A 27,122-nucleotide genomic window follows, 5' to 3' on the forward strand; every position below is an offset into this window, starting at 1 on the left:
GGGATGAGCGTGGTCACTGAGGAGGGAGGGAGAGCAACTATATAGCAAAATCAAATCTGATGGTGCCCAGGACGCAAGCTGTCTATGGTATTTGAGCCTGAAACACTCTAAAAAGGAGCCAACACACCCACCAAACGGAGGAGATGGGGAAGCATGCCCGGGAAGCATGAGTTAAAATGAGTGTCTCTGCTGGATGCCAAGGGAGAGGTGGGGAGAAGCTGGCTGGTTAAACCCAGAACCAGAGAAACTTTTCCCCTAGAAACTATGGGGCTTATCTGAGTATTACCTGTGCCTTACAGGAAGGAAGAGCCACACAAAAAATGTTGTGGGCAGTATTGCTGCTGACTGCTCTAGTGACATCTTTTTGTAGTCTGAGTATAAAGAGCCTAAAATAAATCAGGCATCAGTGGCCAGTAGCTACTACAGTAAAACTCCAATAGTTTGGCATCCAATAGTCCGGCATCAAAATGGCAAGAGCCTAGTGAGTGAGCTTCGGCAAAAAATGAGTCACAAGGTAACAGCGGCAGCAGCTGAACTGAGCAAAAAGGGTAAAAAAGGCTTTAAAAAACTAAAACATTACAGTATACGGTATACAATATGTACAATAAAAAGGGTTAAGAACACTTTATATACAGTATATAATGTATACAGTATATATATAACCAGTTTATAGTATCTCCTGATAGTCTGGCATATCTGATAATCTGGCACCACCTAGGTCCCATAGGTTCCGGATTATCAGAAGTTTACTGTACTTGTGCTTCAATTTAAATACGTGCATAAGTGCTTTGCTGGATTGGAGCAGAGTGTTTGGCACCTTGCCGGATAGGCCTCAGAAGCGTTCATAGTCAACACATTTATTTTAGATGATAGAGATGGGGCTCACAGGCAATTTTATGCTGAACAATTGTAGGCTGGGATGTTTTCAGTTCTTCCAGTTACACCCATACAGATCTACCAGGAAAAACAAGTTATCCCATCTAACTTCCTCCATATTGATCACCTGAGCAGGGAGAACAGCAGATCAAGTGAACAGAAGTTACTAATGACTCTGATGACAATCATTCTAACCTATTAAGTGAAACCGTATCAGAAAGTGGGCAGAGCAGAATACTTCAACTACTATGGTGGATAACTGTGTTGGAAGAATATAACACTAGAATAAATAGCAGATCCTTTGCCACACTGATTTTCATAAATGTAATTTCACTAATATGTTTGGTTACATGATAGATGAAATGATTGATTGCCCACCCATTCAGCACCAGCAGTTCTGAAAGAGTTTTTTAATTTTTAGGAGGTTGAAGTTAGTGACAAAAGGATACCACTGGAACTTGACTATGTGGGAGATCGAACCTTTAAAAGTTAACACACCCTACAAATAAGATGCCAGTTTCTTAGAAAGCAGAGAATTGGGTATTCTGGCTAAGAGCACTGGCTATGCACATCTTATATTTATTTTTCTTTTCTACATAAATCTCTTGTTTTAGTCCTTCAAAATTTTGGTTCTTTTATGCCATTGGCAAACACTAATTTTACTACACTGAGAGCTGATGTTCCTGACAGGGAAAGAATCTATTGCTTTTCTGTTCTGAATCTACAGTCACTATTATTGTGTATCGCTTTTATTTTGGTAGCACTGCACAAGCTCAATCCCTCCTTACCTTTCATAGACCCTAAATTTTCATTTTAAAACAGCGTACTCTGTCAATCTTGAAGAAAAAGCTCTCCATGAAAGACAGGATGGTATTTTTAGTGCTGCATAAGAAATGGATTCATACTAATTAAATATCCTGTCTGCAAAGATAGATTTCCAAGTCCTCGAGCAAGCCATCATTCCCTTCACAATGTGACACATATTGATACTGCCCTGCTAAATCAAAGACGGAGAACACATGCTTTCCAAACAGTTCCTTATCTTCCTTTGGGACTTCATTAAAGCTTGAGAAATGGCAAAGTATCTGACTTGGAAAGCACCTCACTTTATCCGGAGTCTATGGACAGTATATAAAAGATACACAAAAACTCTGTCACCTAGCAAATTATTTCAGAGCTAAAATCAAATTAATTGAAGTGAATGATGGCCTGATTTATGTCTACTATCACAATTCTTTCTAACCAATGAACTGATCCCTGCTGTCTTAAAATTATTACATATGCTTAAAAATATTTTACAAGTTTTTCTTTTACTAGCAAATATCTAATAATCCAGTGAAGAAGACAGAGGGGCAGAATATATACCATTTTTGTAAAGACATTCTTCTAGTTAAAATCTTTCTTTGCCAAGAATACATAAAAAACAACACAATAACTCTGCTAGGGCAGCTACACAATCAGGGTTCTGATAACATCACAATCCACTTGAGGACTGCTGTTTCTAGCAATATCAGCAGAACCCATTGAGGCCTTTATCTCCCCATTTCCATAGCTCTCCGCTTCTCTCTCTCTCTCTCTCTCTCTCTCTCTCTCTCATGAGGCTGAGATAGTTTTGAGGTTGTTATTTCTTGTATTGAGGAGTTTCTTTGGATTTTTTTTCCTGGATTGTTCAGGTTATGTTTTCAGCCCTTCCATAATGGGAAGGCTGCAGTTTCAATTTGATAGCCTGGGAAATCCTATTATACATCTTTCGTTTCTCAGAGATAATCTTCTGTTGCTTCCTAAATGACTGCTCCTCTATCCTCCATAGAACGAAATAAGCACTTGGTCATTAGCACCAGCTCCTTAAGGGAAAAGAGTGTTGTAGAAATTTTGTTGATGATTTTATTTCATTCTGATAGGTACACTTGGTTTTCGGGCCATTTTCTGTTTTTAGCTCAGACATCTTTTTTTCTTTAATTCTGTGAAAGTACGGGTTGTGCTTTATTATTTCCCATTCTAAATATCAAAAAAACCGGAAAAATAGGCCTATTTAGAATGTGTCAGAAAAAAACCAACACCCCCAGCATCAGCAATCTCTTTTGGTTTTACTCAAAGTAATTTTTAATCAAACTTAATAGGTCAAGTTTTGCTAAATAATTATGCTCCACAGTTCATGATTTCAGTTGTATGCAGATGTATGGAATAACGTGATGACAATTAAAGCCAGACCATTTAAGATTAATTAACAGTACAATAGTTATGTGATACATGGAAAGCAGTTTTAATGCATTAGACCAAATTCTGCCCTTAATTTCAGCGATCACACCAAAGTTCTTCGTGAAGTGCTTCACTTCACAAAAGTGAGGACTGAATATGGTGTATTTGTAATGATAAACAGAGATGAGAATGACCAAACAAACCTAACGTGGACAATTTCCTACAGAATAGCACCAACAGGACAAATGTATCTTTCCTGTTTGCTGGCCTTTTCTAATAGATACTCACTACTTGGTAGGCTGGTCCATTCCATCACAGGGATGGGCTCATGCAAAATCCTCACTTGGACCACAATCCGGGAACTGCTAATATGCTTGCATGCCCTTGTGCCATCCCTCTGAAATCAATGGGGCTGAGTACAAGGAAAAGGGCCTGCCCTTATGTATCCCACTAGTGAGATGGGAGGCATGGGTACCTAAATCAAGCCAATTACAAGCCTGACTGGTCATTTGGACCAGCCACTGGTATTCCATACAGCCTCAGAGTTTCTGTAACAACATAATTCAGCCTTGAGTATTAAAGACACCTTTTGAAACCAAAATCTCTTCTATGTGCACTGAGATTGCTCCACAGAGTTCTCAACTGCTCTCTCTTGCTACATCTGATATTGGATGTAAGAAAAACAGATAAACAGCAAGATTAAAATTAGATGAGTAAAAGTAACTCTGAAAAGCTTATTCATTTCAGGTACAAGGCAAAACAACACTTTGATTTCAAGGTGCCTAAATGGGTAAGGCAGAATCATTTTCTTAGTAGAGCTACCCAAGAGCACTAAGCAAGCATAAAATGTTATTAAATGTGACAATTTGCTGAAAGCACAGAATTATGTCAGAGTGATGGCTAATTTATCTTCAGTGTAGCAAAAATATTTTGTCCATTCTTATCAATTTCCACATGGGATTCAAAGATTCCAACTGCTTTAACACTGCTGATCTAAATATTTGCAGTATACCAAGCCTTCTTAACAGAAAGCAAATTAGTTTTTGAAAAATAACATTTCTTGAATTATTCCTAGCTAATTTTAAAGATTTCTTAGCAGCACTCCTTATTGATCATCACAGCTCATAGTTACAGCCACAAAATATCTACAGCCTATTAATCCCCAAGGTACTGGTTTAGTGTGCTAGCTTTCTATCTCAGGAGATGCGGATCCAAATTTAGATGACCCCCTTTATATTGTGCACAGTCGGAGGGTAAGAAGTTTTCTATGGTATTTATTGCACTACACAAAACTTAAGTGTAAGTCAAATATATCCATGCAGATGAATCATTTGAAGAGTTATACTGGTTTTGCTTTGTCTCAATATTTTTTATCACTGTCACATGACAAGGAGAGTCACTTTCTTCTATTTTTAAGTAAGTAATATTACCCCAAATATTACATTTTTTCTGCCTCACTGACGAACATCTGGCTAATACTTTCTGTAAACCAGGCCTTGGCAAAATAGAGCCAGTGGGCTGCATCCGCTTGCCAAGCCACCAGATCCAGCCTGCAGATGCAGCAGGGAGCTTCAGGCAGACTCCTTGCTTGCCCCGCCCCCTCCTGCATGCTGTTCAGAAAAGTAGCTGCTGGAGTGGGGGGAGGGGCTTCATGTCTGTCACCACCCCTAACACAATCCCATTGGCTAGTTTCTGGCCAATAGAAGCTGCCTGTTTGAAGAATAAACAGCATGTGAAGCATCATTGGCTCCCTCCCCTATGGCTCTTATTCACAGATACACATGGTTCTTGCAGCTAGTGTGGGGGCAGGGCAGGCAGGGAGCCTGCCTGAGAAATGTGCTAGGCTGCTGGCCAGGAGTCACCTAAGTAAGTCTCTCAGACAGAGTTTGCCTCTAGTACCCCAGCCTCTCCCTCCCCCCGACCCCACATAACCCAAATCCTCTGTGCCTCCTGCACCCATATCCCCTCCCAGATCCTGCCCCCCAATCCCCTGCCCCTGGTCACAACCCAAACCCCTGCAAGCCAATCCCTTGTTCCAGGTCACAGCCCCTTCCTGCCCTAGGTCACAACCAAGCTCTTGTACCTCCTTCTGCACCACAGGCCCATGCCCAAAGTCATAACTGACTCTTTAACCCAAACTTCCTCCCAGACCCCCCACACCCTCCTGCATCCCAATCCCTTACCCCAATCTCCTTTCTTCACTCAAACTCCATCCCAGACACCATGCCTCCTCCATTAATATCATGGAAGAGTGCGGCCCTTAACCACTTTCCAAAATCTTGGAATGGCCCCCCCATCAAAAATTATTGCCCACCAATACTCTAGACCCACCTGGTTTCCTGATACAGACCGTAGAGTACACACATCCCCACAGATCTAATTTATTAGAGGATGAAAATAATTAAGAGTAGAGCAAAGTAACAAATAGATTTTTTAATTTGGTGGCCAAATTAAACAAAAAGCAGTTCTTTGCAAAATGAAACTGAATTTTCTTTTGGCTTTTTCTTGTCAAAATGACAGAAAAAATTCTCTGAGTGAACAAAACATTCCAACAGTTGTTTTGAATAGACATTTTCTAAACAAATGTTTCAAGTTGACATTTCATTTTCAAAATGTCATTTTTAAAGGACGTGTCAAAATGGTTTAACATGAAAATTAAACCAAGCTCCCCCCTCACCCCATTCTGGCATTTATGACTTTTTCCCAAGCTAAAAGTCTGCAAAATTTGACCCAAATCATTTCAGTGCTCTGAAAAGTACATTTATGACAAATTTACTATTCTCCAAATAATCATCCAACTCTAGTTATAAGTAAAAGTAAATTCAGTCATCTGAGGGAATTGGTCGACTTTTTTCCAGGTGTGCTTCGTGAATGGTGCATATGTTGTTTGTCAGGATTGAGACAGGCTAGCAGGTCATCATGGGGAAAAGTCAAGCTATTCTTGCCTTCAGTATGCCTGGCTCCAAGTACTAATATTGATTCACTTTCATGAGCATCAAATTCACCCTCAGTTTTTCATGAGTATCAAGTTTTCTGTCATGAGAATCATAGCGGAAGAGAGAGAAATAGAAAAGTATGAGATAACAAAAAAAGTGATAGATTTTAATTTTTCCCCAAACTCAGGATGAGAAAAATCCTACAAAAAGTAAATCTCATAAACTCCCATAATTCTTGTGCAAGAAACCCTTGTTGCCCGTCCACACATGCCTTTTTGTGCAAGAACTCTAGTGCAAAAAGGCTTATTCCTCATAGAAAGAGGAAAAACTTATTCTTCGTAGAAAGAGGAATAACTCTTGTGCAAAAAGCCCTGTGTTCTTATGATATACTGTACTTTCTCTTGTTCAAGAATGCATTTGTAGTGTGGACACTCCCATGTTTTTGCGCAAAACCAGACGTTTTCGTGCAAAAACCTGCAGTGTAGACATAGCCTTAGTATGGTTCATGAAGACATCCATGGAAACATTTGGATTTCAATCCAGATTTCCTGACCCCACGTCACATACTTTTTGGGTGCGTCCAGACTGGCAAGATTTTGTGCAAAAACTTGCCAGCTGTTTACACTGGCCGCTTGAATTTGCGCTAGAGCACTGATGTTCTAATGTAATAATTCTTGCGCAAGAGGGCCAGTGTAGACAGGCACCTTAATTTTTTGTGCAAGAAAGCCCGATGGCTAAAATGGCCATCAGAGCTTTCTTGCGCAAAAGCGCGTATATACCAGGCACTGATGCTTTTGCGCAAAAGCACTTTTTGCGCAAAAGCATCCGTGCCAATCTAGACGCTCTTTTGCGGAAATACTTTTAACGGAAAAACTTTTTCCGTTAAAAGTATTTCCACAAAATCATTGCCAGTCTAGACACAGCCTTTATGTTACCCAAGGCTTCATTCCATGGAGTCACTATGAAGCTTCACAAAAGCAGAGAAATTCTGATAAACACCTAAAGTCTTATTAAAAGCTTATGTGAACCAAACCTATGTACCTTTGGAAAGTCCAACACTGTTTTCTAACCTGCGCCCCTGGTCCTATGGTAACTTAGATAAACATGTCCCCTTACCCATGAGACTTTACCATATATATTGATTTACAAAAGGAGAGTTGTCCAATTTTTTTAATTATTAAACTGTTAGTATAACTGAAATTGTACAAAATGTTTAGTCAACCAATTTTGTGGTCCTTAGCAATATCCTATTCAGGGCTGCCTGAAAGCACAGGCTGTACAACATACTGATTTCTGTGAAGTCACATGCCTATGATGTCCTGAATTGAACAACAAAACATATTTATTTGCACATTTATTCGTTCATGTAAGAGCTCATTTCAAGCCAGGGTAACATTGTAACATTTTAAATGTGAAATGGCAATTTTAGTGAGCTATGAACTTAATGTTCACTAACCCGGCAATTTTAGTGAGCTATGAACTTAATGTTCACTAACCCGGCATTTCAGGATCTATAGGCAGTGTATTTTAGTACGTCTTTGGACGCACATTTTATACCATAGCAAAAATTTTTAAATATAAGCAGAAGAGGGCAAAATCCACTCAAAAGGTATCATTCATAAATTATATTTTCCCACAGACAAGCAAGAAAAAGAGGTCACTTTGTGATTAGCCAGTCAATAATTCATGTGGTTAATGACTGAATCATCACATCAAGCATAATGAGCACTCATTTTAAAATTAACAATAGAGCTTTGTTTTCCTCTGATAATCTAAGCCATATAAGCATGAGAAACGGATAGCTTAATGACACTTACATCACTTTCGTGGCCTTCTCGCAGATTGTACGTGAGATCATGCTGAATGTCTTCTACAAATTTGTGAGCATACTCTGGGTAAAGATCAAGCACTTCAAAGAGTCCTTTGAGGATAATGCATTGGAGGTCACAGTAGGTTAGAGCTTTAACATCTGCATTTGTTTTAATAACTTGGTCCTTAATTGAGAGGTTTGCTCCAATTAAATCTCCTTTACCTAAAGGAAAATATGAATGTTATTTCAAAAGAATAATTACTTGACTCCTCTGTTGAAACAGAGGTTTGTGTTATGTTATCTGCTAAAACTTTAAGTCTGCTGGTGCTATAGAATAATTTCATTCCTTTCATTTTAAAGACATGCATGATCTGATACACAAAAGCTTTTTTGATTATTTTCAGGTGCAATATTATATGAGTATCTTCAGTTGGTGGAAGGTGCAAATGCTAATCTCCAGATGTGTAACTATCTTCTTGAAGAGAGCAATGTGTAATTAGATATACAAATATATCTATAGCATTTGCACCAGCTTTAGTGCAATTAGTGACAGGTGCAATTTTACATGTGCAAAAGTGAAGGCTCCTTCACAGATTCTCTGTCAGAAAGGAGAAAAATAGTCGAAAATATTTATCATAAAAAAGTTGTCAAAAGGGCTCTTTTAAGTGAATTTTTAAACTTTGAATCTGCATAGTAAGTGACTGTCAAGTGTTTGGGTGATTTGCAATGTATGGTGGCTATGTGTCATTTTAATATGTCAATAAAAAACCCTAATTGATTCTCAAATCATTGTTCTTACAGATAGATATAAGCACGACTGCCTTTGGGTTGAACATGTATTAAAGGGCACAACTGATCCTCAGAGCATGGACATTTTATGGTGAAATGTTCATAAATATTAGTACATATAAGTAATAAAGCAAAATTTCAAATCTGATATTCCATTCAGTTAGTAATTCCACATGGAAATATGTAATTTAAAAGAATAAATAAAAATACTGCCATAGTTGTTTAAAGCAGATCAGTTTTGGTTTCTACCACTACTGCATCTTTGTTGTAAATATGGAGATGTTACAACACTGTGCTTTCACAATTGCCTAGAGTAAATCCAGTAGGAACTGAGCTATAATTACATTAAGATACCCTTCACACTGCTCTGACTGAATAAAAGAACCATAAATGTATTTTAGAAATGGAGTAAAGTGCTGTTAGTGTAAACGGTAATCAAGACCAACTGATTCCTACAGTTACGTACATGCCTCCAGCTTCCATCCAGGACACACCATATGATCCATCATCTATAGCCAAGCCCTTAGATAAAATCACATCTGCTCTAATCCCACTGACAGAGACCAGAAACTTCAGGATCTCTATGAAGCATTTTTAAACCTCAATTACCCACCCGGAGAAATAAAAAAAGAAATTGAAAGAGCCAGGCAAATACCCAGAAACCATCTACTTCAAGACAGACCCAAGAAAACCAACAATAGAACACCACTTGTCATCACCTATACATAAACCCATCCAACGCATTATCAATAAACTACAACCTACACTGGAACAGGATACTATATTCTGACAGGCTCTGGGAGACAGATCCATAGTCTCCTATAGGCAACCACCTAACCTCAGGATGATTATTACCTACAACTACAGGACATACCACACTAATACCAACCCTGGAACTTTCCCTTGCAACAAACCCAATTGCCAGCTTTGTCCACATATTTACTCTGCTGACACCATTATTGGACCTAACCATGCCTCTTACAAGATCAAGAACACATATTCCTGTTCATCCAGAAATATAATTTATGCCATCATGTGCCTAAAGTGTCCATCTGCTATGTATAATGGACAAACTTCTCAGACACTTTGCCAAAGAATCAATGCACGCAAAACAGACATAGGACTCTCTCACAGAGAGAAAGCTGTTGCTTGCCATTTCAGCCAGACTGACCATTCCCTCAATGACCTTAAAACATGCATATTGCTTCAAAGAGACTTTAACTCCAGACTTCAACGAGAAGCTTCAGAATTGTCATTCATGCTTAAATTTGGCACTTTATGTATGGGTCTAAACAAAGACTATAATTATCTCACCCATTACAAAGATAGCTTCCCCAATTATCACCCCTATGTCATTACCTCACAGACAGTAACCTTCCTCCCTCACTCCCATTGGCTGTGTCTACACTGGGCCACTTATTCCGGAAAAGCCGCTGCTTTTCCGGAATAACTTGAAAGCTGTCTACACTGGCCGCTTGCTTTTCCGGAAAAGCAATGGCAATCTACTGTAAAATTGTCAGAGCTTTTCCAGAAAAACTATGCTGCTCCCGTTCGGGCAAAAGTCCTTTTCCGGAAAAACTATTCCGGAAAAGGGCCAGTGTAGTACAGCACAGTACCCTTTTCCGCAAAAAAGCCCCGATTGCAAAAATGACGATTGGGGCTTTTTTCCGGAAAAGCGCGTCTACATTGGCCACGGACGCTTTTCCGGAAAAAGTGCTTTTCCAGAAAAGCATCCTGCCAATGTAGACACGCTTTTTCCGGAAATACTTATAATGGGAAACTGTTCCGTTTTAAGCATTTCCGGAAAAGGGTGCCAGTGTAGACACAGCCACTCTGTTCTAAAGTTTGATTTGTCAATTTCACATGCATTCATTTTTTTTATTGTATCACTTTGGTATATGTGGTTGTGTCAATTTTCTTCCACAAATTGATCTGAGGAAGTAGGTCTGGCACACAAAAGCTCATCACCTAATAAACCATCTTCTTAGTCTTTAAAGTCCTACATAGTTCTGTCTTTTGTTTCAGCAAGACCTACCGTGTTTATGATCAAAATGATCAATACAATAGATACAACAATCCAAGACAAATATTTTGCCATGATTTCATGGCATTACATTCCCATAGCAATTAATTTTTTGATTTTCAGCAAAAATCAAAACAACACAAAACTAAGCAAAATGATATTTTGACTTTGTGACAGATAACATCAGCTTTTTAGACTAGATTTTCCTGAATATATTCCTGACTAAGTTGGTACTGGCAAAGTTGTTCCAGTGTCAGCTATATAAACAAGGAAACTAGCTAAAAGGCTATTCTGAATTTACTAAAACTGCTTTCAGATATAATTATTAGTCCTGTGGCACCTGCGGGTATGTCTACACTAGCCCCCTAGTTCGAACTAGGGTGTCTAAGGTAGGCAGTCAGAAGTTAATCCAAACTAAGTCCTTAGTTCGGATTAACTGTTACACCTCATTGCAGGAGGAGTGTGTGACTATTTTATTATGATGAATCTATAAACTATCTGTACTAGATCTTATAGTTTAGGACTTTTAAATAAAATAATACCAGCTGGGGAAAAACAATTTATCTTAAGAAGATCATCGTATACTGTATTCCTTTTCAAGTAATATCTTAGAGAGCAATCTTGGCTAGAATGCTGAAGACACAACTATTATAAAAGTAAAATGAGCAAATGCAAGGTACACCAACATTTGCCATTAAAACAGATGTCACCATATAAGTACGTCTAAAGCTAAGCAGATCATCTTTTTTCTGATTGGAGAACAGAATCGCTTATGTGGATTTATGTGGGACATCTGTTTGATGATATCTCTAAATCATTGAAGCCTTATTCACAAATTCATTTGGTTGATGAATGATCTTTTTTTCCAAACATTTCTGGGCAATATTTTAAAATATAAGTCTAATGTGTATATTTAAAAAGCACGCTATTTCAGCAAGTCGATAATATGAAGAGAAACCAAAATAAATAGCTCTATTGTATTAAATTATCTAATGTATTAACTGTATTGTGTTGCTAATGAAAATGTATTAACAGTTTTTAAGATGCTTTAATTGGAATTACAATTAGAGTATAAATTATAACATTATAGGCCTTAATTTATAAATTAGACTACAGAATAATCCATTGTTTCAATAATGAATTTGTCTCCTTGATAACTTCACAACAGCAGAGTATATTCTCATTAGGACAGTATAGATTTGAGGTATTAATCTGACTTAATTGGGGAAGTTCCCATTCACTGTGATGCAACTATCATCCATAGTTTTACATCTCTGTTTTCTAATTGTGATTTAATTAATTTCATACATAAATCCTCTGATCCTCTGTTGTTGTCTGTATTGTGCAATGTTTCGATTAACATTTTCAGAAATTCCTAAGAATGGAAGCATTAATGAAACCTTAATTCCGCTCGGGCAACTCTTGACCTTTTGCTATATTTATTATTATTTTCTTTACACCCTATTTTACAGTATTGGTTAGGTGAACCAATAAGTGCTAGGCATTTTAAACTTCCTAATTACAAATGAGTAATGGTCTGGACTGGCTTGGATTGCAAATTTAATGGAGTTAAGTGATTATGTAACAAATAAAAAGAAATGTATTCCATTTATTTTCTTATAAAAACCTAACTCCTAAACATGCAATGGTAATACAATTAAGGACATTTAATTATAAAGACTAGAGATCAGTAAAGTCAAAGGTCTAACATAGTCCAACAAAAATAGAAACTAAAGCAGAAAGTAAATCCTTTATTTTGACACTCTATTATATGACTGTTCAATGAAGTGACACTCAGAAATGTAAGAATACATTCTAAAATTACAAAAGGGGCTTAACTCACATTAAATATTACTGTGCACTTAAAGCACCTTTCATCTGGAGATATCAAAGTGCTTTACAAACACTGTATTAGATTAAGTCTGGTGGGTCTGATCCAAAATCCACTAGTCAAATGGAAGTCTTTTATTTTATTTTTACTGGGTATTGAATTGGGCCCCATTACGAAAATTACTTGTGACATGGGGAGATTAACAGAAGGTTTGTCTGTGGACATATAGCAAATGAGTGGCTGATCCTAGACTAGAATCTACTTTTACTCTCTGCTCTACCTATTAGACACCTTCCCTTGAAAGCTGGTAACAAAGATAAGCTTAAAAAAACAAGACTGCTTTACTCCATAGCCCTACAACAGATGGGTCAGGGTACACAGTAGTACATGGATTTGGGTGTAAACTCAATTATGCCTGTGGGCTGGGATTAGATTCAATGGTGCCAACAACTAGCAAGCTTTATTCTTGAGATTTTTGCCTCAAATGATGAATTATTGCAAGACCAACCTGCATGTGATTTGAGAGTTTCTTCTGAACCAAAAGTAGGTCCTTTCTAGTCTTGAATCTAGCTCAGAACCAAAACCTTAGGATATCTTTGTTGCATATATAACAGATCTAGGGACCTGGTTTTGGCTCATCTCTCACCTATGATGCTAGCACACACTCATCTATCAGTTAGCAATGGTCTAAATGTTATCTGGAGATGTTTACTCATCTTTATTAACATTTAACTGTACAGTATTCACATTAGAGGACTATTCATTTCTTTGAAGCCAGTAAACATTAACCTACCAAGAATTGCCAGGACCATGCTATCTTTCAGTACTTCCATGGAACCTGAGCACACAAAATAGATAGCCTGCAAGGCATCTCCCTGCCGGAGGAGGTACTCCCCGGGAGCACAAAAGGAGGTTTTGATATGCAGAGACAGAGACCTGAGGCAACCACGGCTGGCACACTCAAAAAGGGACAGCTGCAGAATCTCCTTGTTCAAGTGCATGGTGATGTCTGAGCGCAGCTCATCTGGAAAGTCTTTTAAAAGCTGCCCAAAAAGGAAAAACAAGATTGGTGTTAAGTGCAAAGTCATTTTACCTTTTTGTAAAAGTGATCTGAATTAACTAGCAATCCACACAGAGCCTTTCTGCTTAGATTTTCTCTTATTTATGTATAAATATCTATTATAGAGGGCCAAATCTTGAAAACCTTAATCTTCCTGATAAGTCCCATTGATTTCAGAAATACTTGATCATCTATTAAGGGCTTTTGGGGAGTAATTAAATATATTTACACTACAAATTCATCTTTTACATAAAACCCACATACAAATCTTGAAGCTTTTTGATAGAAGAAAATGAGGTATTTTATATAGCTCCTTGTGGCAGACAGTATCTGTTTTAACATGTACAATGCCTGGGGCAATGACCCCCAACGAGAAATAAAACAACAAAAAATAATTTATTCCAGGCCTACAAAGCATGAGCAGAAACAAGTGATGATAATTTTGTTGAGCTGCAATAAAGTCCTCTTAGAACGTATGTGTCATGTGAATGGGAGATAGGTATTATAGATAGGAAACTGCAAAGAAAGGGAAAGGTCTAGCAATGTATTTCCATTTAAATTGTGTTTCCTGTTTTAATCATGGTGTTTTACCCTGAATATCTCACCCATTCTATCCTCCCCATAGAACCCTAACTGCAAATAATAGCCCAGATCCTGATATTTTTAATTAACCCTTATTCAAGATGACATTGCCCACTCCTACAGGTGATATAACCCATGGAAGTGGTTATGGAGGATCAAACTTCCATAATGTTCCCCCTTTCAGAGTTCCCTTTATAACATATAACATTTGATGTTAGGGGGAAAAGGGAATGGTGATATGGTGGAATGAAATGCATGCCCAGTGCAAAAGCCTGCAAAAGGGCCCCCCCTCCCAGACATGCCCTTCTTCCTATTTTTTCCTCAGTCCTAATTCAGGTAAGTTCTCACTGTAGTTGTGGAGCATGGTTCTGATGTCACTTATATCAATGTTTCAGCAAGTCTAGTGTAGCAGAGAAAATTAATACAGGTAAGTACATGTTTCTGCTTATAGATGCATTTTTCATACAAGCGTGGCATAAAAAATAATGAAACAAACATCCTTTTTTCCACCAAGGCACCAAAAACATGTTTTAGGTGTAGGGAGCTTAGGAAAAGTACTTAATTAACTTTTTAAAGTCAATAGGGAGACATAACTGCCATTTGTGCCTCTGAAAATCTCCCGGTATGTTTCTAAGTCTTTTAGCACTGTTGGAAATCCCACCCCTTGAATTTTGTGCATGCACCAGAAAAGAAAAAGAATAATTATAATGACAATGAAATGTCCAAAAGGAATAGTTTATTCAAACATTCACTGGGCCAAGCAAAGTCATTATATCCTATGGAGTAATGTAGTTTGAGTCATATATAAAGAAATTCTAGAATTCTCTCTCCAGCTTTCACAATCATACTACTCTTCTTCTGTAATTAGTTAATACTACTTAAATATTTTGAATGTTAAGTATATTTTACATTCAGACAGTGTCTTTCAGCCTAAAGAAGGGGTGGGGAAACTTTTTTCAGTCACTGGCTACTGACTCCCAGAAAAATCAGTCAGGAGCTGCTCACAAATAAAAAAAGGGGGGGGGGGAGAAGCCCTCTCTCACCTTCTCCCAATGAGAAGCAAACAAAAACCAACCAACCCCCGAACAAAACAATCAAACCAAAAAAACCACACACTCAGCTCAGGTCATGGGGCTTGCTCCTGTTTTAGCCAGCCAATGTTTATGCTCCAGCCCCAAGAGGGGAGGCACTGAGGCTCAGGGGGTGAGCTGGCACTTGTGCCACAGCTCTGTGGGGGTAGCAGAGAGTCGGGGCTTCTGGATTGTGGCACAGAAGCTTGATGGAGGCCACATGAAATTAAGCAGGAGGATGGATTCAGCCTTGTGGCTCAAGGTTCCCTTCTCCGCCCTCCAGGATCTAATCACGTTTTGCAACCTCAGTACAGACAACCACCATGAAATGCAGCCACCTACATACAAAAGGTTGCAAATATTGAAAAGAGGGCAAGGATGTGGTAAGTAATTTTAGTGAAGGATGGGGAGGAAATCCGTCTGAGGTAAGTGCCATGGATACTTTAACATTTGGTGCAGGACAGAAACATCTCTATTTAAGGGTATCATCAAAGAGACCCTTGCTTAAAGTTATTTCAGTGCTTGAAAATTATGGTGGTCTTAGGTGGCCCTGCTGAAAATTGAATGTTGAATTTCTGGGAGTCTGATATTCCCAAACAGAAGGACCAACAGCCTACATATCCCCTCTGAGATAACAACCTCAGCATTATTCTTTATGCACATTCTTTCTGATGTATGACTTTACATATGACTATAGACTAAAATGATATTAACAAAAAAAAGTAGTCAATGGAAGCAAGGTTTCAATTACCTCATTGGAATCTATTCCATTATTCACAGACCAGGTGGTTTGGAAATATTCAAGCATCCTCTGCTTTAACTGCTGTGGTAGATGATGGACCCGTATAAAGTCCTTTAGATCCTTGGTTCTTGTGTGATAAAGTGACCATCTGGAGTACATCCTCTGAATTATAGCAGTCACATTGCCAAACACCAAGGCATGCATCAAAGCTGGGGAGAACAGAAATTATGTACAGCAAGATTCAGGGACTTCACAGATTATTGTGAAATAGTCTATACAATATAGAAAATATTAAGACAGATTTTCACAGAATCCCAACTTTTACTGATGAATAGATCAAGTGAGGTTTTGGAGAATGTGACATCTCCTGAAGTATGGAGCAGCACTTTTCTAATAAAACTCTTACATATACATGGCTACTCTGATAGCATGCTAAAACACCCAAGAGGAGACAGACATGGCATTTCAGAGTTTTGTATAAAAAAGTTCTGAAATTAGGTCAGAATGAATGCAGAAATCTGTTGTAATCTGAGGGTCTAGAGATTAAAACCAAATTCAGGAAATACATTTGTTTTTAAAGCCACTTGGAAACTTTCTATTAAGGAGAAGTTGAAACAAAATATTAACATACTACTTTATACATAATTTACTACTTATTCAGGATTAGGTTAATACTCAACAAACCTGGTGATAGTCTGGCTTCCAAACCCTTCTACTCTAAGTATGATTAAAAAGGATGACCACATTTCTTTTCATCTATCCTCTTATTGGCACTTCTTTTGTGTAAATATTTGGTATTATAAATCCTTTTCATTACAAGAACAGGCCATGCATGACTATACCATAGTACCATAAGAAGAGAAGTCACATTTTTTCAGTACTGTGAAATACAACATCTTTCTGCTAACAGTAAAAAAGAATCATAGAATCATAGGACTGGAAGGGACCTCAAGAGGTCATCGAGTCCAGCCCCCCGCCCTCAAGGCAGGACCAAGCTCCACCTACACCATCCCTGACAGATGTCTAATTAATGTGTTGCTCTGTTTACAATGTAGATCCTTTTTTTGGAGTGTTAAAACCATTAAAACATTAAAGGGAACCCTGGAAAACTGACATTTGATTGCAGGGGAATCTCTGAGAAATTCCTCCCCAGAACAGCCAATTCCTTGGCACATCCACCACAGGGTCAATAAACTTATTGAGATAGTTCAGATAAAAACAGATATGTTTAAACTGACCCCTTGATTTCTTTTGTTGTTTATGTAAAGTCAAATAATGTACTGAGACTATTTGTCAGTAAGGCGTATTGTACTGGAAGGAATAAAATGATGTTCAACAATGATGTTAACATAACTCAGTTACTGACCAGCATTAAATGGTTTTAAACAAAGTTAGGTTTACAGAACCCTCAGCCTTCTTGTGCCATGGCAAACGCACCATTAGCCATCCTTTTAACCTTTTCTTAAAGATAGCAAAAAGAAGAGCAAACAAAGAATTTGACATTTAAAGCAAGGCTTTCATTGTAATCACAGTCCTTCTTCCTTTTCCCTTGATCTGGTGAGCCTTTAGAAGGGGAAAAACCCTTGTTAGACAGTCTCTTAGATGGTATTAAATGTGGTAATAATGGTCATTTTTGGAAAAGAAGTTAACTGAGATGGACTGGAGCTGTTATTACTGCTGCTGTTAAAGTCTGATCCTGTTTCTTAAAAAACAAAACAAGACAACTCCACACAAAAGGGGAGAGAAAATAATGGCAAAGAGAAAATACAGCTTCTTTCTCTGGTGTTGACCCTCTTGCTCATTACCTCGCCACTGGAAAAACACATTCATGGGACATGGTCTTATCAGCCACCTGAGACCTGGAAAATTGTAGCAGCATCAGGCTACACAGGTGAATAGGGATTCCACTCTGACAGAAGCAGCCTTCCATGCCAATCACACCTGTGTGCTGACCACTGTGTGGTCAGATTGCACCATCCTCCATGACTGTGTGGAGCAGCAGCAATATACACCTGTATCAGGAAATTTTAAGGAGGCTGAAGTTGGTGGGCACTGAGCAGGTTGTCCTAATGCTGGGAATCCATCAAGTACTTGAGGCTCCTGTAGAAGAAGGCAAAAGACTCCAGCAGTTGCTCCAGATGGACTTGTTGTACATTGTCCTCGTATGACAAACTGGCCCATCTGCTGTCAAGGATTTCTAGAATAAAGCCTCAGTGGCTCAAGACCCCTTCCTCAACCCCATCAGCCTCATCATTCAATGAGATGCCAAGAAGGGCTGGGATGAGGAGGGAACAAAATGCAGAGGATGCTCTAAAAGATCCAGAGGCTCAGGAGTATGTGATTTTGCACCTCTGCCCGGATAGCAGAATGTGGAAGGTTCTCTCTGCCCACCCCTCCCCCCAATGATTCTGAGGAGAGCCTCCAGCTGCTTCAGGAACCAGAACCAAGGGCTAGAAAGTTACATTGGGCTCCCATCCTTCCCACCAATATCCCCTCTTGCTCTGGTGCTTAATTCCTGTTTGTAAGCCTAGTCCTCATTCTTCTTCAACACTTACATGGTCCCAAAGCATGGAAAAGTTACAAATAACTAGTTTTATTTATTTCCAAAGAACCACTAGGTCCTTAAAAAACAGATTATTAATGAAACCTCACTGTGCCCATATTTTCCATACATATCTTAGGTGGCACTCAGGCACTGATAGTCCCAAGGATGCAGACCAGGAGAAGGGAGGGGATGGTTTAGAAAGGTCCAGGTTGGGAATGTGGTGAGAGTTGCAAAAAATGTATAGCTGTTTGTCTGAAGTTAGTAACAGATGTCTTTTGTCCATTGGAAGGTAACAGTTTCAGTGTTTCTATCACCTCCCTATACTCCACCTTAGCTCCTGTTTCTAAGGGTATGTCTATGTTGCATTCCTCTTTCAAGAGAGGAATTCAAATGCAGCTGAGCAAAATTACAAATGAAGCATGGATTTGATTTTCCCGCACATCATTTGCATTATCACGTCAGGGCACTATTTTGAAATACCCTATTTTGAAAAAAGAAACACTGTCTAGATGCGGTTATTTTGAAAGAAAACCCTTCTTTTGAAATTACTCTTATTCCTTATAAAATTAGGTTTAAGGGTAATTTCGAAAGAAGGGTTTTCTTTCGAAATAACTGCATCTAGGCAATGTTTCTTTTTTCTTAAACGGGGAATTTCAAAATAGTGCCCAGACGCAATTTTGCAAATGAAGCATGGGAAATTCAAATCCACACTTCATTTGCAGTTTCGCTCAGATGCATTTGCATTCCTCTCTCAAAAGAGGAATGCAGTGTAGACATACCCTAAGGGAAGCAGAGAACAGGGGATTGGTGGTAGATGAAGAGTTAGGACAGGAACACTTCAGTAGTCTGAGGAAAAAGTAATCACAGCAGTCTTTTCTTTTTTGGAAGATTTTCATCATCTCTGTCCATGATGTCTAGCCTCTCCCAACACCGAGTCTCTGTTGCACAAATCAGGGAAATGAGGGTGGGAGAAGGATCTGGTGATGGTTGTACAAATATAATGAGGTGTCCCTTCATGTCTATGTTTTTTTTCAGTGTTCATGTCCATGTTGCTAGGCAATCACGAGGGCAGGATTTTCTGATGATGCTGGTAGGGGAAGGAGAAGTTGCAGGGCTGGGTGCGATGGGCAGTGTTTGTAGTTCACATTTCCTTTTAGCACAGAAATTCTGTATGCTAGCTGAGAATATAATCCATTTTCAGTTCAATTACCTCCCACTTTTTAAATCATATTTCAACATATTTCTGGTGTAGCTAAAACTCCAATTGGAGGATGAAATTCAATGGCAGTATAAATCTGTTTGGTTGAGTTTGTAGTTAACTAAGCCCCTCTATTCAGAAATGTATAGGGAGAAACCATTAGCAGAATCATTTCTCTGGCATCAACTGTTAAATTTCCTCCACACGAGTTTACCTCTCTTTTCCCTTCTCTTACCTTGAAAACTGCTATGTTCTCCAAATCTTGGCCAGCCTTTAAAAAAGAAATTTCAAACTGGTAACATGGCCCTGGAATGAACTGCCACCTACCTCTTCTTAAGACACTATGAACATTTTATTGTTCTAAAAAACATTAGTACATGTATCTTGCCATTAGTAGCTTCTGCTATATTCTCATGGGCTGCAAAAGTTGTCTGAGAAACATAGACAGTCTAACAAACACATTATTGGAATCCTGTAAGGTATTCAAAGCTGTGGCCTCCTACAGCAAGTTATAATATCTGGGGAGATTTTTAGGTCTCTTCCAAAGGAAGGACTGGAATGACATTCCACTCCTGAGAAGGACACCATTTCACTAGGAGGGTGCCTATGCTAAAACATTGCTCCTATCAAGGTAACTCACTGACTTAATTACTTCATCTCCATGAGAGGCAGAGAGTCAATGTTGGTATAGTTAGGTCAACACAGTATCAATATCGACACGGCATTGTTTATATCAACTATTGCTGCCTTTCAGAAGCCACATCATAATGCCCCACACCGACTGTTAAACTGGGGCAGGTACTCAAATTGAGAAGCATGCTTTTTATACAGCCTATAGAATATCTCTCTTGTATACTAATTATAATATATTGTGTTATGTTACTATGATTATGAAACAGCCCCATCATAGAATTATATTGAGATACTAATGATTTTATTGCTTTTGCTTATTTTAGGCATATTTTATTGTTGGTGTAATAGATGTAATAATAGAAATAGCTTTTATGTTCATATTAATCATGCATTGCCGTTACAACCAACCAAAATCTATGAGACCAATCCCATTGATTTAAAAACAGAAATACAATGCCTAATACAAATAGAGGTTTAAAAAGTTAGTTGTGCTAAAAACACAAAAGGGGGAGTGTGGAGGCAGGAAAATGGAAAAAGAGGGATTTATGTGCAGCCATCTTAGTCTTGTTAGCAAGAGAGCAAGAGTCAGGCTAATCCTGACTCTTGACAACGTGAGAGCTGTAATAAGATGCTGCCTTCGCCTCTTGCCTCCATGTGGAGATGAGGACGGAATGCTGACTCCAATGAGAACCTTGAAGATAAGGTAGCATCTGGGAGGAACTAAGAGATAATTGTCTTGCCATTGTTGCATAGTATATAAGCTGCTTCATAACTGTTTGTATTCAAAGATCTGCCTGAAGGGGGGAGAGTGTCCCCTGTCCGAATCAGGCTTCCCTTGCAATATTGCTCGAATAAACTGCCTCTGGCTACTTGTTGCTTACAAACTCAGAGTGAAGTCTTGTTTTCTTCCACAGGGCAGTGCCGGTTAACGAAGTTTTCTGGTTAACAGAGTGCCAGATAACAAAGCTTTCACTGTAGGAATAAGAGATCCTCCGGAATAGGGCTTTATTCTGGAGGATCGGGCCAGTCTAGACGCTTTTTTCCGGCTTTTCCCCAAGCCAGAAAAAAGCGGCGGACATCTTTATTTAAATCCCGCGGGGGATATTTAAATCCCCCGTGGATTTCCCTATTCCGAAGTTGAAAATTAGCATGCCCCTTTCGGAAAAGGGGCCAGTGTAGACGTAGCCATTATGTTCATCTGTGTGTCTGACAATTTTTTTTTTTTACTATAGTTTCAACTAATTTGCCCAGTACTAACATTAGACTTACCGGTCTGTAATTGCCAGGATTACTTCCAGAGCCCTTTTTAAATATTGGTTAGAAATCTTCCAGTCCTTAGGTATGGAAACTCATTTAAAGGATAAGTTACAAACCATGGTTAATAGTTCCGCAATTTCCCATTTGAGTTCTTTCAGGACTCTTAAGTGAATGCCATCTGGTCCCCATCTTGTTTATATTCTTCATCTATGCTTTGACTTGGCTTCCACTTTTTATAGGATTCCTTTCTGATTTGTAGATCATTTAAGATCTCCAGTTAAGCCAGAGGGGTCTCTTACCATGATTCCTATCTTTTCTATTCAATGTAATAGTGTGTTTTTCTGGCCTTAGTAATGTCCCTTTGAAAAACTGCCAATAGTCTTCAATTGTTTTCCCTCTTACTCTTGTTTTCCCTGGGGCCTTACTTACCAGCTCTCTGAGTTTGCTAAAGTCTGCCTTCTTGAAATCCAGTGTCTTTATTTTGTTGTTCTCCCTTCCACCATTCTTCAGAATTATGAACGCCATGATTTCATGACCACTTTCACCCAAACTGCCTTCTACTTACAAATTCTCAGCCAGTTTCTCTCTATTTGTTAAAATCAAACCTAGAACAGCCTCTCTCCAGTAGCTTTCTCCATGATCACTCTTCAGCTATTGCATTTGTAACTGAATTTCCTTTTTCCAAGAGCATTGATGTCATGGTATAGTTTCAGGAGCCAAATTAGTAGGAGGTATGCAGTGTCTCCCCAATGTAACAGCTGCCACATGTCACACGGTCTGCAGCAGCTAATGGCTGTGACTGCCTACCTCAGGGCAGACTTTCAAAACCAGGGCAGACATCCCAGGCTGGTAGTAAGTTTTATAATTAGATTTCCCCTACCCAGAAACAAATGTCAACTCCTAAATCACTGTTACAGTCTAACCATTGGAGTTGCAGACATTCCCTTCAGCTCTCCAGTCTACTTTGCCACCCAGCCAAGCCTGACTTTGTGAAAAATGTTCACTTATGCATAAAACCCTCCACAAAATATTCAGGTTGTTTCCAGTCCTAAGAGACCAGTCAATTACTCCAGGTCAATCAGTACCCTAGATTTTACACACATACCCTCAAAAAACCCCAAACAACCCCCCCACCCAATACTTCTAGCCAATTCTGTAATAATCTATTTAAAGATGTATTAACTATGGACAAGAAACCAAAGAGTTATTTAAAGCAGGCAAATGTGTTGCTGCTATGATTTCTAAAAATTACAGTGATGTAGTAATCTGCCTATTCAAAATGTCTTTTAGGGGAGACCTCGACTGACCCTGGGGATTTCTGCTTTAGTCTAGTTTTTCTGGCTCTGTGAGAACTGAAAAAGCAAAAAAGAGAATATTATTTCTTATGAGGAATTTTTATACCTTTTCCCCTCAGAAATCAAGCTGATAGCAACAGTTTCCATGCAGCTCCCTTTTTCACTTGGGACTGAGGGAGGGAATGCACTTAATAGTCTTTGATCTTTGATCTCACATAATAGTTCATTTGCATTTAATGAACAGGATTTAATAACTTCTTGTCAGAGACCATCATTTGCACTATAGAAGGCTTATCCCTGTTTGATGAGTCACATAGTCACAGAGGCTTACAATACAAATGCTTGATATATCTTTACAATATTCAGGATAGATACACAAGAACAATACCCACAAGCATTTTATAAAACACTAAACAAATTCTGATCAGTTTAACATCTAATATTTATTTTGATAATGCTAACACGCAAGCAAGCAAGACCGTTTTCTAGCCATGCACTTGTAAGTGTTCAATGAGACCTGAGCCCTTGACATGAGCTGCATCTGGTCTGCCAGTATCACAGCACAGACATATCACAGAGAGTCATATAGTTTCTTGGCAATAAAGTCCCTTCTTTCTTCTTCAAGTACAATTTCCAAACTCTACAGCAGCCTGGCCTCATGAACCTTTCCAGTGTTCCCCACATCTGTATTCATGAATATGCCTGCCTCTGTTGCCCACTCAACTTTGAAGAACAAATGAAGAGTAATCTTTTGGGTTCATATAGTTACTAGATCCTTTTGGAAGGAAAAGTTTGGACTATGGATAGTGCCAATGGCCCGTGCAGAGTTTGGAAACCCCATCCTTTCAAAGCCAGCTATTTCTGGAGCTCTTCTTCTGGCAACCATCCATAGGTAGATCACAGTGTTAATTGCCTCACAAACCTGCTAAACCATAACCCCAGCAATGGCCTTTTCAACCCCAAAGTGATTTGTAGCAGACCTATTGCTTTTTCATATTGCCAACTTCCACAGGGCAATACCCACTTCTACATTGGTATGGTTTCCCTGAACCAAACATTCTGGCACTGAAGGGTTGGTGGAAGCTCCTCACATAGCTCCATGGGTGTCTGTTTCTTCATCGGAAAGTTCTCAAGTCCCTGCTGGTCCTCCCATGTTTCTAAAACAATGTGATCTCACCACACTGGACTGGTTCTCCTGCACCAGAACTGATGGTCCACTCAGGGGCATCTGTGGTAATAAAGGCATTCACCACATATTGTACCATGGGAGTGGAGTGAATCCTGTTGACATTGAAGATCAGCTGTCGTCAATGTATCAAGATTCTGCCCAAATTCCATCCAGTATCTTGCCCATTCTATTTCATGAGCATTTTTCCCATGATCAAGAGCAGAGCCATGTAATAATGAAGGAAGATGCAATCAGGAATTGGTATCAGCAAACTTGTGAAGGCAGGGGACAACACCAACAATAGATAGCAGAGTAATTACTAGGAGTCTCCCTGTCTGCACAGAATCTTGGGATATCATCCCTAAAATGGAAGTATTGTTGTCACATAACAGTATTGTCAGTATGGGCACTGGTATACGTGTGTACACAGTGTTCTATCAATGTCAGCACAGTATATGTGGGCAGTAGGTGCTCGTATGAGAAGCACACAAAAAACAAGCATATAGTCCAGTAACCAAGTTTGCCTTCCAGTTAAATATAGCCTTTACATGGACTAGTTCAGTCTGAGTCTCTTTTGTACCTTTCACTGTCAGTATTCATTATTGGTTATTGTGACCTTTTGTAAACTTTCATTCACTTTTTACAGTTGCACCCACAATTCTGGAAAATTTATAGGCCCAATTAGCCAAACAGGTCTGACACAGAGCATTTGACTTGCAATTAGGGAGAGGCTTGGGAATAAAAACACCTAAGGCAAAATTGAAGGAGTGCCCACGACACAAGCTGTCTGTATTTTGGTGTGCAGTGTGCTTGTCTGTTGTCAATGGAAATAGTTAGTGCTAGATAGCATCTATGGCAGGAGTACCTAATGTACCTATTTATAAATGGTTTATCGAAAAAACTATTTAAGAGTCTAATTATTGCTCTTAAGTTACATCTGTCTTCATAGCTTGAAGAAAGGATCCCCAGAGTATTGAAGATGTTGGTTTATAAATGAGACAAACATGGTACTGACCTTATGTGGCAATTTAAACAGATTCAGTGGATAAAGAGAAAGAGAAACGGAAGGTGAGAAAATGGATGAATCCTGTTGGTTAATGATGTTCAGAAGCTAGAGACAGACAAAGTATCTCTATAGTTTAAAAGTTTTGAAAACTGTTATAAACAAGATGAGTGCAATGAAGGCACCAACAGCTCTTTTGTTAGAAAAGGAGATTAGAGAATTGAACAAAGCACAGTACCTAATTGGTGAGATTTCCTAATAACAATCTGCAATGTTTCAGAGGTGATAGGAGATGAGATGAAATTAAGGCAATACAAGCAAATCAGTGAAATGGGATGAGTATAATGAAATGGAAAGAGACACTGAGCAGTGGGAGAACATGTCCTATGTGTATGGTACATCAAAACAAAACAAAACAAACAAAAACCTTATTGTAAAAGAACATTATCATTGCAAAGTCAAGCAGCCAACAGTTAGGAAATGCCAGACTCAGGCTGTCCATGCATATGGTCTCATGAGTGTATGCCTTCTACTCATCTTTAATTACATGATCACATACTATTTATTTTCACGAGACCCTGCAGGACCCTCATTCAGTGCATAGGATGGACAATGTTCACCATGGGCACTGGAAAAGTGGGAGAGGGCAAGCAACAAAAATGGTCCAAATTTCAGTGGTGTTGCAACCTGGTGCACCAGGTTGCAATCCCACTCACTCTAATATGCTCAGTTGACCCTCCATGTTGCCAGCTGAGCAGGGGCTCCATCATTATGCACCCTTCTCTGGTCAGAAGCCTGCGGGCATTGTCCCCTTTATTACATCCATGCTTTCAAAAGGGCGGCATGGGGTAGTATATGGGGTATATGCTCCTTCATTTAAAAAGTGTGGGGGGGGGCAATGTCTTTCAGCCTTCCCACTCCCATACTGGTCATCTCCAGTGGCTATGATGTTCTCTGAGGGGGTAGTTCTTTAAATATTTTATCATCATCATTCAGTGTGTGGCTACAGGCCTTGTTTGCGGCATACTATTCAAACACTTCTCTGAATTGAATTGAGAATTACTTGATTTCTAATGGACTTTTCTATGTGATTAATAATGGACTATCACTATAGTACTGGAAGGCTTTTCAACCATTAATACATTTTCCTTCACACTGCCACTATGGGATGAAGAGATGGTATAACCCAATTTTACAGATAGTGTACTGAGGCAGAGAGGTTAAGGCCACAGTTGCCAAAAATGGCTAGTAATTGTGGCTACTCTATTGAAGACATGTATGCACTTGGTTTCTACAAGATGTCTACATATCTGGAGAAGAGTGAGGTTCACAATCAGCTTTTAGAGTCCTGGCATCACAAAAGGTGGTGATGATTCTAATCAATATTTATGGTTCCAGAGTCTTTCTCTCTCCCTTTTTTTAAGGTTAGGATCACATTACTGATGTTGGGAAGTCATGCAATTTCGGGACTGGGCAGTTTCCCACCATAAGACATGGCTAAGTGCCACTTACATGCCAGGACAGAACAAATGAAGATAATTTATCTTCGTGGCAAAAGATTCAACTGAGTAGCCTCTAGACCAGTTACAAATCAAATCTTCATTACACCAGGGTTAAATCTGTTTGTTACTCCTCTGAATCCCTAATTATTGCTTTAAAAATGACATTACTATCACAATGCAATCTGTAATATATCTGGACTCAGCTGCTGAAAGCCAGTTCATCTGCCAAAACCAGGAATATGGATCTATAAAAGTCTAAAAATCTTACCCACTTAAAATTTTTATCTGTGCACAATCCTGTTATATTCACCTTAAGCCCTGGGACCATCCATTGCATGCAGTAAGAAGCTTTTGTCTATCCTATGATCAAGCTGGTGCTGCCCCAGGCCCTTTAAATAGCTGCATGGGATGACGCTGAGGGCTAGGGAGAAAGACACCAGACTGAGGGCTGGCTGCTCCCAGCCCCATTCCTTCTGGGAATGCAGAGCCAGCCCCCACACTTTGTCCAAGGGTCCAGCTAGACTGTCGGCTCCCTGCCAATGATTATTTATGTGTCTTACATCAGAACTGATAAATTCATACAAAATTGGTACATCAAAATTA

The 27,122-nt window shown here is 39.0% G+C and overlaps 1 protein-coding gene across 1 annotated transcript in view; it reads right to left on the bottom strand.

The window, feature by feature from the left end:
* The window catches only part of KCNH8 (potassium voltage-gated channel subfamily H member 8), a 311,959-nt gene that overhangs the window by 59,638 nt on the left and 225,199 nt on the right, over positions 1–27,122 (bottom strand). Inside the window, exons 9-11 of the mRNA XM_006120171.4 lie at positions 15,928–16,127; positions 13,258–13,507; positions 7,829–8,043 (exon numbers count right to left, since the gene is read on the bottom strand). Of these exons, the coding sequence (XP_006120233.2) occupies positions 7,829–8,043; positions 13,258–13,507; positions 15,928–16,127 (665 nt within the window). The remainder of the gene's footprint in view (positions 1–7,828; positions 8,044–13,257; positions 13,508–15,927; positions 16,128–27,122) is intronic.

Source organism: Pelodiscus sinensis, chromosome 2, assembly GCF_049634645.1.
Source record: "Pelodiscus sinensis isolate JC-2024 chromosome 2, ASM4963464v1, whole genome shotgun sequence".
Classification (NCBI taxonomy): domain Eukaryota; kingdom Metazoa; phylum Chordata; order Testudines; family Trionychidae; genus Pelodiscus; species Pelodiscus sinensis.